Source organism: Desmodus rotundus, chromosome 4 (genome assembly GCF_022682495.2).
Source record: "Desmodus rotundus isolate HL8 chromosome 4, HLdesRot8A.1, whole genome shotgun sequence".
Lineage (NCBI taxonomy): Eukaryota > Metazoa > Chordata > Mammalia > Chiroptera > Phyllostomidae > Desmodus > Desmodus rotundus.
The window spans coordinates 6,176,601-6,191,240 of NC_071390.1; the positions used below are offsets into that span (position 1 = coordinate 6,176,601).

General features: G+C 53.7%; 1 protein-coding gene across 1 annotated transcript in view; it reads right to left on the reverse strand.

Moving 5' to 3' along the window:
• Positions 1–210: 210 nt before the first annotated feature.
• DMBT1L1 (scavenger receptor cysteine-rich domain-containing protein DMBT1) overlaps positions 211–14,640 on the reverse strand; it is a 56,327-nt gene continuing 41,897 nt past the window's right edge. Inside the window, exons 43-55 of the mRNA XM_053922669.1 lie at positions 13,985–14,532; positions 13,359–13,374; positions 12,726–12,776; positions 11,659–12,155; positions 11,220–11,246; positions 10,576–10,608; positions 9,345–9,374; positions 8,966–9,116; positions 7,403–7,611; positions 6,334–6,518; positions 4,376–4,764; positions 2,318–2,589; positions 211–882 (exon numbers count right to left, since the gene is read on the reverse strand). Of these exons, the coding sequence (XP_053778644.1) occupies positions 869–882; positions 2,318–2,589; positions 4,376–4,764; positions 6,334–6,518; positions 7,403–7,611; positions 8,966–9,116; positions 9,345–9,374; positions 10,576–10,608; positions 11,220–11,246; positions 11,659–12,155; positions 12,726–12,776; positions 13,359–13,374; positions 13,985–14,532 (2,422 nt within the window). The 3' untranslated portion in view covers positions 211–868. The remainder of the gene's footprint in view (positions 883–2,317; positions 2,590–4,375; positions 4,765–6,333; positions 6,519–7,402; positions 7,612–8,965; positions 9,117–9,344; positions 9,375–10,575; positions 10,609–11,219; positions 11,247–11,658; positions 12,156–12,725; positions 12,777–13,358; positions 13,375–13,984; positions 14,533–14,640) is intronic.

A 14,640-nucleotide genomic window follows, 5' to 3' on the forward strand; every position in this document is an offset into this window, starting at 1 on the left:
TGGCCAAGCAAAAGCATACCCTGCGCCCAGCAGAACCAAAACGTGCCAGGGACAAAGGAGGACACCTTATTCATTCTCAAGAAGGTTCTGGAAACCACAGGGCAGAGGTCATTGGCCTTGATCATTTCTTTGGACAGCCCAGCCTACTTAGCTTCATTTGAAGGGATCCAGTGCTTAGGGGAGCCACTACAAACAACGATCAAACTGATACTTGCTTGAAAAAATTTCTTTATTCAGCTTGTCCTATAAATCAAGAGGTTAATATGTACACTACAGGTCTAAGAAGTGAGTTTGTAAAAGGTCAGAAGCATCATTCTCTCCAGAGGAAGCTCTGCACCTGTGAGCATTTGGCACACGGTCACACGCAGGGTTGTAGATATGGCAGCTGCTGGACTGACATTCTGCCCCAGCACCAAGCCTGGTTTTAGGAAAAGCTGCCCCTGACTTTTCCCACCCCCATCTCAACCCCCATCCACCATGAGCCTGGGCCAGAGTGAACAGAGTCAGGGTGGTGCTGGGTGCCAAGCTCAGAGCACACGTTTCTGGCTTGTTCACTTGGGTTCTTGGGACCCAGGTCTGAGCTTTGTCCTGTGCCTTCATTCTCCTGATGTCACATCACAGAGCACAGAGGCCAGCCTTGGGGGATGCCGGGTGGTCTTCCCCAGTGTGAAGGCCACCAGGCCCACAACCACTGCCAGGAAGACCCCAGCGGAGATGGTAGAGCTGTGGGCGCCCCTCTGGGTGCTGACCTGTACCTCCACACCAGACACTGGCAGGTTGGGAAGGAGAGAGCATCAGGACCAGGCAAGCCCAGCAGAGACAGAGAGGAGACGAGAGAGGGTGGTGGTCCCAGGGCAGGCTGATGTCATCAGTACTGGTTGTCTGGGGGAAGAGGAAAAGGACTTAGAGAGAGAACTGCCAAACAGGAAGCTGAGGCCAGACACAAAGGGCAGCTGAGTGTGGGGCAGGGAGAGTCCCTGTATCTCATCAGCCATGGGAGTAGGAAAGACTTTTGAGCAGGTAGCTGGAGTGGGGCTTTGGGAGATCAATCTGGCTGGAGGCTTCGAATGGACAAGAGGGGAGAGAGATGGCGCATTTGAGACCAATTGGGAAATGGGTATATGAGTCCAGGCAGGTGGTACCCAGGCCCCCAGCTACTGTGGTGCCCCTTGGAATAGAAGGGAGAGGAGAGGAGTGAGCAGGGTCCCTGTCACCCCACCACACTCATCTCCCTGCCCTGCTGCTCTCCCCACAACTCCGACTCCCATTGGAGTTACTCTGCACCGTCCTCTCCCTCTGGAATGATAAGCTTTTTAGGGGCCAGGCCTTTGACCTATTTCTGTTTTTAGTTATTTGTCTCCTGGCACATAGTAGGCCTTCAAATGATATGCATGGAATGAATGAGTAAGTAAGGAAAGAGACTGGAATCAGCCCCATATGGGACAGCCTCAATACAGGACTTGAGGAGAGAGAGCTGTCAAAGATGTTCCAGGGGGTGGAGCCCTGTCACCCAGGGAATGGTTGGTGACAACTAATGCTACCCCAACACTGCCCCTGTCCCTGGAGCCACCACCTCTGGTGACCTGGCCCTGGCCTGCACCTGAAACTCTGGGGCTCCCTCTGAAGAAACTTCTGCATCCACAGGACAACAGAACAGCACAGTGGGACACATGGTCCCCACTCCAGGTGATGAAAAGGAAATAGCTTGGCAGATGTCAGCCCCTGGGATCTGTCAGGACACACTTGTCCTGCCTGTACCCCGAGGCCTGCCCACACCTTGACTTCCTGTCCCTGGGACTACAGGTTGCAGTTGTCACCACCATCATGAGTAATAATCTTCTCCTTACCATTGTTAATAGCGGTGACAATAACAACTGTAACAAAAGCCACCGTTCATCACTCTCGGTAGCTGTACCAGGCAGAGGCCATGACAGTTTAACTAACATTATCTCAGGCAGCTCTCTCATCTGTGCTAAGAGGTAAGTGTGGACAGTTTGGTCTTACACATGAGGAGTCCAGCTCCCAGAGGTCAGAGGGGTTGGGTGGGTTTGCGTCCCAGGTCAGAACTCTCTTGGCCAAATCTCGTGTATTGTTCCCCCTTAGACCAGGAGCCCTTGGGAGAAGGCGGGAGGCAGGTTCAGTGGAACTCTGCCTCCCTGGGCATAGCACACAGCATGCCAGGTGCACGGTAGATGCCCAGTTCTAGGTGGAACACCACACCAACTGAAACACCCCGAGTCCCTGTGGGTTATTATTCTGTTTCAGAATTATGGGACTGGGCCCCTGTGGGCAGTGGGCTGGGAGGGCGGCCACCTACCCAGGCTCCTCTTCTCAGCGTGCAGGGGCCGCAGCAGGATGGGTCCCAGGACGACGTCCACCTTCTCCTGGTAGGAGCTCACGCCCCTCTTTGACCTCACCATGCAGCCTCTGTGGCAGCGGGAGGAGTAGTCGTTGGCCCTGCACACCACCATCTTACACTGCAGGTACACGGAGGGGAAGCGGTTCAGGAAGTGGAAGGAGCTGAATTTGAAGCGGACAATGTGTGGCGCTGGCTGAGTGTAGGATTCATAGGTCTCGTCCTTCACACACCTGGAGGAAGACAGGAGGACCCTGTTCACACTCACCAGGGCTCTTAGCCCTTGTGACTTGGATGCACTGGGTGTGGAACTCAACAGCCAGATCTTGGGGCCACACCTCCTGTGGCGCCTCACTGCCTCCTTCAGAACATGTGGTTCCCACAGTGACTGTCAGCCGAGCAGGAAAATCCTGGAGTTCAAGCACATCAGCAGCATCTTAAAGCTGCAAGCCTGCCCGGGTGTCCACACTGACAAGTGGCCCCATATTGCACAGTGACCATGTGTTGAATGGCCCCAGCTTATCCAGGTGAGTCAGGGAGTGACAGGACCCAGGGAGAGGACAGGAAGGAAGATGGCATTTCCTTCCCTCTCCAGGTCTCAGGGTCAGGCAAGGTGACACCAGGCTACCCTCTGGTGTCTTTGGTGCCTTCCCCTCTCCAGGGCTCTGTCTCCTGACTCACCTCAGCATGGTCTAGGGACCCTGCAGGTGTCTGAAGCTCAAAGAGATTCTAATGGACATTCAGGTGGGTGATTCAGTTGCTGCCCAGGTGTAGCCCATGAGTCCCTGAGCTCCAGGTACAGTTGGGACACATGTATCCCCATATGAACATCCTCCCTCCCCATAAAATTGCATTATCTTATATACATATATATGCCAGAATTTGACCAAAAAGGTGCCTTTAATAAAGAAGAGCCAAACCACTCACTCCCTGGAATTAATCCCAATCATTGGACATAACTTCAATCTTCACCTTTTGACTATTTGTAAAAAGAGGATCTGGGGAAACTTCTTCCCATCTTGGCTGCCAACGAGGCAGCTATGAATTGAACCACTGTGTAGGAGCCTGACAAACCTGAACCCACTTTTACCAAATAGACACTTAATGAAAATTGTGACCAGAAGGAGATGCTGTTTTTAGTCTCAAGGAGAGTGAAATTTAACCTTCTGGCCCTAAGTCCTAGCAGATCGCCTTCCCCTGTCAGTACCACTTCTGTGTGACGCAATTGTTACTGAGTTGCCAAGGTCAAATTATAAGCCAAGAAATGATGTGAACACCAATGGGCAGACATGGAAGGCTAGTCATCACAGCAGCACATCCTGGGGTCCCTGGACCCCTCTGTGAGCTCAGAAGAGGCCTGTACCTAGAAAAACAAGATTCTGTAAGACAGCCCAGCCTGGGCACCATGGACCCAGGCCTGGGCACCGCTGGCCTTGCCTCTGCATCTTTGAGCTTGATGGGAACCCTGGACCCTGAGCAGCTCCATGCCCAACTGACATAGGTCAACATTCTGTACCTTCAGTGGGACATTCATTGTGGACCACCTGCTGTGCGTTTTCTTTGCCCAAATGCTCACCTGCTCTTTCTCATTTAATCCTCCCAGCAGCCTGTGGTGTGCGCACCACCATGCTCATTTGATGGGCAAAGAAAGTGGCTCAGAGAGGAGCCCCTGCCTGCCCAGAGTGCTACGGATGGTGACGTGGCAGAGCTGGCATCTCAGTCTCCATCTGCTTCAAAATGAATACTTCCTACTACACCCACGTCCTTCTGATACTAAGGCTTGCCTCGAGTCCAGGGACCTGGGGCTGAATCCCACTTTACAGCCAACCTGCTTGGTGACCCCTCGTGAGTCATTCAATTCATCAGACACCCACCTGTCTGCATGTTCCCCAGAGGTGACAACCTGCCTGGTTAAGCTTGAGCTAGTAGGACGAAATTCTGCATTCAGAAGCCTTTGGGCTACTCATGTTCGGGTGATCAGTGAAAGGTTAATGTCCACGCCCTGAAGACATTCCTTACCCACTCCGGATGAGATAGTACGTCAAAGATGTAAAGTCATTGGAATATGGAGATGCCACACAGGTGTCCACGAACAAGGCCAGAGAGGTGTTGACATGAAGGATTTCAGCCTGAAGGTACAAATTCTGGTTCAAGTCCACATAGTACTGGCTGCTGGTCACACGATGTAAGAATGAAGGGGATGTATAAAAGGAAATGTTCACGTCATAATTGCCATACTGCACTTCCTGGATGTCGATGCTATTATTAACGATGTACATTGTGTCCACCCAAGTATTCTGGAGCATTTTGCAGCTGACGTGAATGTGGACATCCTTGATCCTCTTGATGATGCCACTTGAAGCAGCTGCTCTGAGGACGTTGGAATAGGTGATGGTATCATTATTGACCTGGGAGAGGCAGGCAGGAGAGCAGAGTCAAGCCCATGTCTCCTGCTAAGAGACTCTCATTTTGGTTAGAATGAGAGGGAAGTGACTCAACAAGGCTTCAAGAACCCTCCCAGAACCAGAGGTGGCACATGCCTACTGCCAGGGCCACCATGACCTGGGATGGGCATACTGCTTAACTAGCAAGACCCTCCTTTCACAATCCCCTCTTCTCTACCATGTGACAGGGGACCACCATGGGGACCAGGTGTTGGGGCCTCCTGGGAGCTGCTCCTCTTAGGAGCTGGGTGTGTCTGGGTAATCACTTGCCCTGCAGTATGACTAAGCTGAGTGTGGACTCCAGGGCTCAGGACCTTACTGGTTTGTTCTGTTTCATTCTCCCTGTTGCTAGGAGAAATCAGGGGAGACAGGCGTGTACTTGTGAGAGGGGCTGCCTGCACTAGTTTTCACTGTGCTGTTTGGATGGGTCAGTAGCTATTGCATCGTGGCGTCTGAAGCTGCTAGGGCTGAAGGTGACACATGGGAGTTATTGTTGCAGTAGGTCTCTGGCAGCAGAGGTAAAGGGTCTTCCCCAGAGCTCAGATGGACAGTCGGGTGGGCTTGGCAAGGTGGAGCACTTTCTGTCACACTCTGTTTTTTCATTTCCTACACCACAGGGTTATTTCCGACTTTCATCAAGCAACAGATTCATGAGAATGTTGCATCATCTGATGTGCCTACCATCTAGTGAGAGTGACTTTTCTGGGGATGAGAACCTTGCATCTTGTGGTCTGTGAGCATCTCAAGCAAAGGATGCTTTCTCTTCCCAGGGCTTGGTATGCTGTCAATCATAGCATCAGTAACATCAATAAACATCCCTGGAAGGGACGACAGGGACAGGGGATGGAAGTCAAACAAAAGCACTGGGGTGGACAAGGATGGGGCCAAGAGAAGCTTCCCCACTGGCCCAATAACCAAGAGGACACAAGTGAAAAAGGTCTCCCGGAAGTCCATGGCCATGATCATCTGGCCCTGAGAGAGGTGAGGCCAAGTGAGGCATGGCCAGAAGGAGACTGGGGAAAACTCTTCCCTTCCCAAATGCTAGGATGGTCAGAAGCAAACTTCTAGCCAGGTCGGAGTTCCCACAAGGGGTTGGTGCTTTGACAAGGAAGAGCCCAATACCACCATAGCGGCCTAAATGCAAACCCCAGAATGTAAGGCATCCTGATACTTTATCAAAGAAGAAGGAGTAAGTTATGTTTGCATTCTTTCACTTAATGAAGTGCCAGCCCCTCTCACCCACCCAACACCAAACTGTACAAGCTTCCAACCCTGGAAGCTGCTCTTGTGAGTGGTGGACGGCCGGGCCCCCTTAGTGCTGGACAGTGCTGGACACATTGCCTGCTGACCTCACCCTGTCCTCCTTCCTTCTCTTTGGATGTGGCAAAGAACAGATTTATACAATCACCCCAATAACATCTGGTTATACAGACATAATCATGTCATCTGGGTCCCCAGGTTTCCAGCAACACAGTGCACATCACTGTAAGAAAGCTTTCTCAGTAGGAGGTAGAGTGGAAGGCCCAGGTTTACCTGCTGGGTGGTGCCGCAGCCTGAGTGGGGAATTGTGAAGGTCACCTGGCTTGACGTTATATGGGGCTGACACTGGTAGACTCCGTTCCAGTTGGGAATGACAAGGTCACTGGCGGAATAGCCCAGGGATTGCAGGTAGCTCCTGCTCACGTACACTTGCATTTCATTTGACAGACAAAGCAGCTCTGGTGGCCAAGGGAAGACAGTGAAGTCAGTCAGAGCCCCCACACCCCAGCAAGTCCCACTATGGGCTCCTCCCATACACAGGTGCAGGTACCCAGGTGGCTGACAAAGACAGTCCACATTAGGATAGGCTCCCACATGCTCCCACCCCGAGGTGCCCTGTGGCTCCAGTGAGTCTCATTCCCAGGAGAGATCCATGAAGACGCAGGCAGTGGGGACTCCTCAGATGAAGAATGGGGGCAGGATGTGAAAGGAGTGAAATGTTTGGCCAATGTACCATTATCTAGAAAGTAAAGTAACACTCCAGTTGAATTGTGGGGATACTGTGAAATAAGGTCCTTTAGCTATGGAGCAGGTTCAAAGCTTAAAATCCAGGTTGAAAATAAGCACTTGACCATCACCTTGCCCAGTCCCTGGCCAGCCTTTAAATGAGTCCATTTAATGGCTTGAATTGTGGCCATGAGACTCTGCAGGAAGTGGCTGAGTGACCAGTGACTTTGAGATGGCAGCCAAATGAGCCAAGTCTCAGGACATGGTCACAGTGTCCCATGCTCTGGAATGGTCACAAGGCCTCAAGCAGGGCTCACTTCTGCCCTAGGCATGGATGTCTCACTATCTGCTGAAGGCATCGTCTTGCACATCCTACTGAGTCCCTACTGACAACATTAGTAATGTCAGTACACAGCCTATTGGTCAGTTCTCTCCCTTGACCTCGTTTCTGGGCAGCTGGAGTCCCAAGACCCACAGCCCCCATTCCCTTTCAGCACCAGATCAAGCCTTGGTGACCCACCAGGGCTGCTCCAGGTTCCTGTCCCACCACCACAGAATGGTTGAGGAGCAGAGGGCTCTCGAGGGTGCCCCACCCCTGATGAGCCTGGGGACTTACTGGTGCTGTGGTTGGAGGGATTAGAGTAGTAGTCAGCCTGGAACCCTCTCCTGGTGACGCTGCCATCACTGACAAAGCGGACGGACATGAAGTTGGATGATGAAGTAAAGGAGTCCCCTGCCCCGTGACAAAGCCGGGCAACGAGAGGGGAGCTATGGTAGGGGCCATCGAACACTTCGATGTAATCATAGTCACAGTTCTCCTCGAGCCTGTAGACAAAGGACACATGGCTTTGGCTTCACCTTCTGCCAGGAGTTGGGGCAGGAGGTCAGGCCAGGGTATGGGGCCACCCCTCTGGACCAGAAACTAACAAAACTTAATTACTGAAAATAACAGATTTTCTCAAATACAGCGGAGTTTCCTCCCCCCATGGCCTGCAAACATGGATACATGGGTCTTAGTCCTTCCTGCCTTTTGGGGTCACACATTTGACATGTACAGCCCTCTCTTGACAGCCCTTTGCATCATTGCAGGAAAGACTCCCATCCTTCCTTAGACTTTCTTCAATCCAAAAGAGCCTGGTTTCCCCTAGACTGAAATGAATATCCATGAATTCATGGAGATAGAGATAAGTTACTGAATGGGCACAGGCTGGACAAGTCAAATACCCTCCCTGAAGGCTGGGTTCTTGCCAACAAGGGGAGTCATCCTGTCCATGCCCAGCGTTCCTGTGAGGCTCAGATGGAATAGCTCATGGAAAGTGCTTCACAGAGTAAGTGCTGTGGCCATTGCTGGTCAGATGCTGCCTAAAGAACCAGTCCTGGTCAACCTCCCCCACAGGACTTCATGAGCTTTAAGTGGAGTCCCCGAATTCCATGTGAATTGTAATGATAAGGCAATCGGAATCATACATTTCTGCAAGACTCCACATATATTTCTAGGGCAGGGACATCCCCCCAAGGACACTGCACATGAGAAATCCAGAGAGGAAATGATGTGGCTCAGTGGTGGCTCTGAGGGAAGGAGTTATGGTTCCTTCTCTCCAGGACCATGAAAAACACCACTGCGCCTTGCATGGCCGCTCCACACCCAGGACCACTCTCATATTAATGTGCTTTGATGATGTCTCCTCTGCCTAACACAATGGCTTTTCCACTTCTGCCTGAGCCCTGGCACCTGCCCCCTGATAAAGAGGGAGTGGAGAGAAAAGAACTGCTGGTGTGGTTGTTCACAGGGTCCTTTGCATTATTATTATTTGCCTCAACAGAGTCCCTCCCCTGGATAACATTTTCCAAGTATCTTCATGTATTTATTTCTCTCTTGTGATGTTCCCAATAACCAGTGATTGGGGAGTGGCGAGCAGGTATTTTATTCCTCTTTTCAGAGGCTGAGGAAACTTAAGGGATCTCCTATGGTCACACAGCAAATTAGTGGCCAAACTGAGACTTGAGGCCAAGGTCCTTGTCCTGACCCCACTTTCCTAGGCCATCTTCGTGCTGGGTCAAAAATTGAACACGTCACAAATAAAGGAAAAGCACATGTGCTGAAGTGCCAGGTCCTGTCTGTTCCCTTCTAAAATGTCTGTGAGGCCCCACACGGCCCACTCTGTGCCCACACACTCACTGCACATCTCTGAAGACAATGGTCACGCAGTCGTTGTTCTGGACCTCGATGTCCCACACACACTGAGCATTGTTCGGGTAGCTGCCAGGATAGAACGGGCTGGAGAAGTGTCCTGACGGCTGGGACAGGAAGCCTCCGCAGGAATAATTTGCTGTTGGGACAAAACAGAAAGCTGTGGCCCCCAGAGCACACAATTGACCAGACTGAATGCCAACAGGAGGTGGTCTCGACCTGGCCTGTCCACCCAGAGTCAGCGGGATGCCCTTCCTCGGCAGCTACACTTAGGGATGCCCTTTGCTCATCATCCCGTCATTTCTCCCCAATGCTACTGTCACTGAGAGCAAGGGAGAGGGGATTCGTCGGGGTGCTCAGCACTTACTGGTTGGGCTGGTGACAATGTGGGAAGGCGCTGTTGACAAAGAGAAAAGATATTGATGAGTTTCCTGGCATCCTTGATACACTTGAGGAGCACTGGCTTGCTCTGTGCCAGAAATGGGCCAATCCTGGGGCCACATGGAGATGCTGGCTGCAGGCCACACCCTCAGGGATTTCATGGTCTGAGGGAGTAGCTGGAACGGAGTGAATGCAATAGAGTGAATTATAACACAGTGGGCAGATGGGAGCCAAAGCGTTGACTCCACATTCAGGGTGAGCAAATGAGTCTGCTTTTCTCGTAATCCTCAGCTTCATGCAGAACTTCTGCTTTCCCCTGGATCAAGTGAAGCCCCTGCTGATACGCCCTTTGCCCACTGATCTTTCCCTTTCAAACACCTGTCACAACTGTATATCATTAATTCTGAAATAAATATTTCATACTACGTTCTACCTGAGGGAGGAGGTTAGTTGCTCTTTTTCATTACACTATAATTTTACAACCTTTCTTGAGGGTCATGTGGCCACATGCACAGCTAAGACGTTAAAATAATTAACATGATAAGATTTTGTGTTTTTAAAGTGTATTCCAGATACCAGACACTACGTTAACTTCAGTCCAGTAAATCCATCCCTATTCTAAAGCTAAAAAAGAGGCTGGCGCACATTTATTTATAACGGTATTCTTCATCACAGAATCATTCATAATAATGAAGAAATATAAATTACCAAAATGTCCAACACCTGGGGACTAGCTGAATAATTTGTGGGCACAGCTGTGCAAAAGAACATAATACGGACATTTAAAATGATGACGAGAGCAATTTCTTAAGGGCAATAAAAAGCTCCTGAGCTGTAACCATGTCACCAGGTAACACTTGCAGGTAAAAGCATGATTATTTGTAAAATTATCCATTTATCACATCCCTGCTTCCTCCCACAGCATCGGTGACACTCCAAGAAATCAAAGCCTTTATTTCTGTTCTCTGAAGAATCAATTATGTCATTTACTTAGAAGGGGACGGAGCAAACGTGACCCAGCTGTCACGGGCAATGTGAAGGTGGCATGTGAGCCAGTGAGATGCTGGCTGTGAGCATGCAGGGCAGGCGGGGTGCTGGGTGTGGTGGGGCTGGCCTGGGGGTGGGGAGTGTGCAGGCTGAGAGAGGCTGTGCACCCACCCACATCTGCACCATGGGCAGCCAAGCCTATGCATGAGGGGGAGAAACCTGAGACTTACCCTGAGTGGTCACCAAGGATGGCTGCCACCAACCTAGAAAGACAATGAAGTGATTTTAGGATTTTACTGGAAATGTTTAAAATCAATGGTCAACCAGTTAAAAGAAGAAGCGAAATCCTTTTCCTGGTTCCAGGGTGTCTCAGAGCCTTGACCACTCATTCCACTGTCCACTGAGTGGCCAGGAAGAGCCACACAGAGGCACTTCCCAACACATCTGGCACTGGACATTTCCATCTCATTACATGACACAAAGGGCACTTTGGGGGCTGTGCTCTCAACATGAAGGAATTCCTTCATGGATGAACATGTGTGAGGGTTTTACTTGGCTGTGTTTCTAAAATGGTCCCGATTCTTCATGGGCTGTCTGGGTCAGTGAGTGGCACTGAGAAGGACTAGACCACCAAAACCCCTTCTATCACACCCTTTCCTGATGAGGACAGGTAGACGGCGATGGCAGCACTCTCAGGGGCTCACCAGGCCGAACTCAGTGAGAGCCAAGGTCCTGGGGACTCAGCTGGTCATTGTGACAAAGCCCAGAGTCATCAGAGAGAAGTCATTCCTCAGAAGGAGACTGATCTTCTCCTGCTTCTGGAAACACAAGAGGGTGGAGGTCCAGAGAAGAAGGCTGGGTTGCAGTGACTCACCTGGGGTAGATAGATTGCTTTGTGAAGCTGCAAGAAAGAGAAGGAAGCGTGGTCAGTCTCAGTGCCCAGGACGTGTTGGAACATGCCAGCAAGATACTGAGACACAGGCGCAGATGCCTCAGACCTGTGCCCTTCCTGCCACTGCGAAATGCTTCTGTAGGCTCTGCAGGAGAGCTGAGTAGCAAAGGTAAACCTCAGGGGTTCAACTCCGGGAAACATTTCTGGGGGAATTTGTACATTAAACCATTGTCTGCTCTAGGATGTCACCCAGGGATCATGCAGCACCCACAAATAAAATCAGGGTCACCAACAGCTAGAGCTGAGACTCTCAAGGAAATTGCCAATCTCCCAGGGAAGTCCAGGGTAAGCAGCACAGTACAAAGAGGAGCAAGTGCTTGGAGAAAACCATATGAACAACCCTGATGTCTGGGAGGCCCACCTGAGCAGATGACGCCGGCGTCCTCCCCGTGGTTGCAGTTGTGCGAGTTCCAGCCTCGGTGCGGGCAGCTCCACAGGTAGGACTCGTGCCCTGAGCAGCCCACGTCGTCCAGGACAATGGGCCCCGAGCCCTGGCCGAAACGGGCACTTCCCGGAGCCGACGTGGCCCAGCCACAGCCCAGCTGCCTGCACACCACGTTGGCGTCGTTGGTGTCCCAACTGTCGTCACACACGGTCCCCCAGGAGCCTTGGTGGAGAACCTCCACACGGCCCTGACACCGGTCACCTCCGTTCACCAGCCTCAGGTCCAAGGTGCCTTCGGTCCCGAATCCTAGAGGAAGGCACAGGAACATGTTCTCTGGGACCTTCTTGAGCCACCAGGCCGGAGGCAGGTCCCAGGTCCCTGGGACGCCCTGATGGCCCGACCACCCGGGGAAGCAGTCAGCTTTGGACACGTGTACCGGTTCACCTTCATCACGGGAAAGGAGCAGGGATGTCCTATGGGGCCAGGGCAAGGCCGCTGCCATGTCCGGGAGCCTCCGGGAGGGCAACCAGGGAGGTGAGTAGGACCGCATCCATGCCCCACATGAGGCCCCCACCCTGAGCAAAGCTCCATAGCTGTGGGGGCCGTTCCCCCTGCTCGGCACCCGCGGGCTCCCCCATGCTCCCGGGTGACCAAGCCACGGCCCCAGGAGCTCATGGGAAGTCTGCCTGAGAGGGGTCACACGTGCACCTTCTCCCCCTCTTGTCGGGACAGCAGCCAGAGGCCTGACCCCGCACCCCTGCCTCAGCGGGACAGACTGGCCAGGCCCCCGGCACAGACACTCAGCCGTGGAAGGGGGTCTCTGCTGGGCCTCTGCCTACCATCTGACTGGAGAGTGGGTCTGGTGCCACTACATCACACGTAGGACCTGTCCGCACACGCTATTTCTTTCCTTTGCAAGCCCCACCATAAGGACCGAGGGGGCCAACGGCCCACGAGGAACCTCCTCCCGTCACCTTCCACCCCAGCCTTGAATCTGTAGCAGAGGCAGGGCCCCGGGAGCAGTGGGTGACAGGAATATGTACCTGGGTCTGTGCTTGCGAGAGGTGTAGGCGCAGAAGTGCTTGGCCACGTGTCTACAAGTGACAACAGAGGGAAAGCCACAGTTAGGGGTCACCAATACTGACCCTTTTGCATCTCTGTGGGGGCATCAGGACGACTGCCCATGTGCATCCCGCTGCTTCCCGCCTAAATGCGCACAAGCCTCTTTTGCTGCTAGGCCTGTGGGGTCCAAGGCCCCGTTAGAAATCCCCCAGACATGCATGGCGGTGCAGCAAGAGAAGACACAAATGACGGAGGTCGCTGGCCAGTCACCTGGCCACAGTGCCGGATGGGACTGGGCAGCTGGGAGGAACAGAAGGAAAACGGTAGCCGAGGAGCACGCCATTACCCGACCCACATCCAAGGTTGATGACCCTGGTGTTACACCCCCCCCCCCCCCCCCCCCCGCCGAGCGGACCCCTCGCACGTGCCCTCGCTGTGGACACTGCCCGCTGGCTGCCCCGATCCTCTGTGTCTTTCCCATCAGCTGCCTCACGGGGCCCGAGGGCTGACCTTCCTGTTTTTCAGAGCCAGGGCCATGCCCGAAACAGGCCACCCTGGCCTTGGCTGACACCCAGCAGGGGTTGACCCTAGTCCTAAGGACTGGGTTGCGGTACCTGCCAATGGTCTCGCCTTGAGGCGTGATGACGGTGTCCCCCTGTTGCAGTTTCCAGAGCTACCCCATGCAGCGTGCCACCGTGCCCAAAAGCCCTCCCTGCCTGGCTCGCCAGCGTTTATTCACTGGCCTCCAGCCGTCTCACCCCTCGCCCCGCCCCCGGCCACCACCCCCTGTGTAGTTCACAAGGAGCTCTGTGCCCATGGGTCCCTTCCTCGGAGTCACATTCTGGCAGAGCCCCAGGCACAGTGCTCCTCAGAGAAAACAGCTTCCTACCCACCCGCACTCCCCACAAAGTGCTCTGCCTAAGAGCTTCGCCGTAGGAGGACCTGAGGTGGGACGTCAGCCCGTGTTGTGGAGGGCGAAGGAAAAGGCCCCCCCCCCCCACACCCTCCCGCTCTGGCCTCAGGAACCTTGACCGTGAGCAGGAATCTGGTGGCCCAGTCCCCTCCAACAGCCTGCAGGCAATTCCTAGAGAACTCCTGGGTCCTGTTCGCACCAAGCTGCTTTCCCAACCAACGCAGGTGACACAACCCCTTGGGTACCCGCTGACCTGCAATGAAGTTCAGCGCCAAGGCCAACGTTACGAGGCTCGGGCAGGGGCGCCGCCGTGGCAATCTCGTCAGCTCTGAGCAACATCACCCCACGAAAGGGAGACCCACCAGGGGTGAGGCCCACCTGAGCAGATGACGCCGGCGTCCTCCCCGTGGTTGCAGTTGTGCGAGTTCCAGCCTCGGTGCGGGCAGCTCCACAGGTAGGACTCGTGCCCTGAGCAGCCCACGTCGTCCAGGACAATGGGCCCCGAGCCCTGGCCGAAACGGGCACTTCCCGGAGCCGACGTGGCCCAGCCACAGCCCAGCTGCCTGCACACCACGTTGGCGTCGTTGGTGTCCCAACTGTCGTCACACACGGTCCCCCAGGAGCCTTGGTGGAGAACCTCCACACGGCCCTGACACCGGTCACCTCCGTTCACCAGCCTCAGGTCCAAGGTGCCTTCGGTCCCGAATCCTAGAGGAAGGCACAGGAACATGTTCTCTGGGACCTTCTTGAGCCACCAGGCCGGAGGCAGGTCCCAGGTCCCTGGGACGCCCTGATGGCCCGACCACCCGGGGAAGCAGTCAGCTTTGGACACGTGTACCGGTTCACCTTCATCACGGGAAAGGAGCAGGGATGTCCTATGGGGCCAGGGCAAGGCCGCTGCCATGTCCGGGAGCCTCCGGGAGGGCAACCAGGGAGGTGAGTAGGACCGCATCCATGCCCCACATGAGGCCCCCACCCTGAGC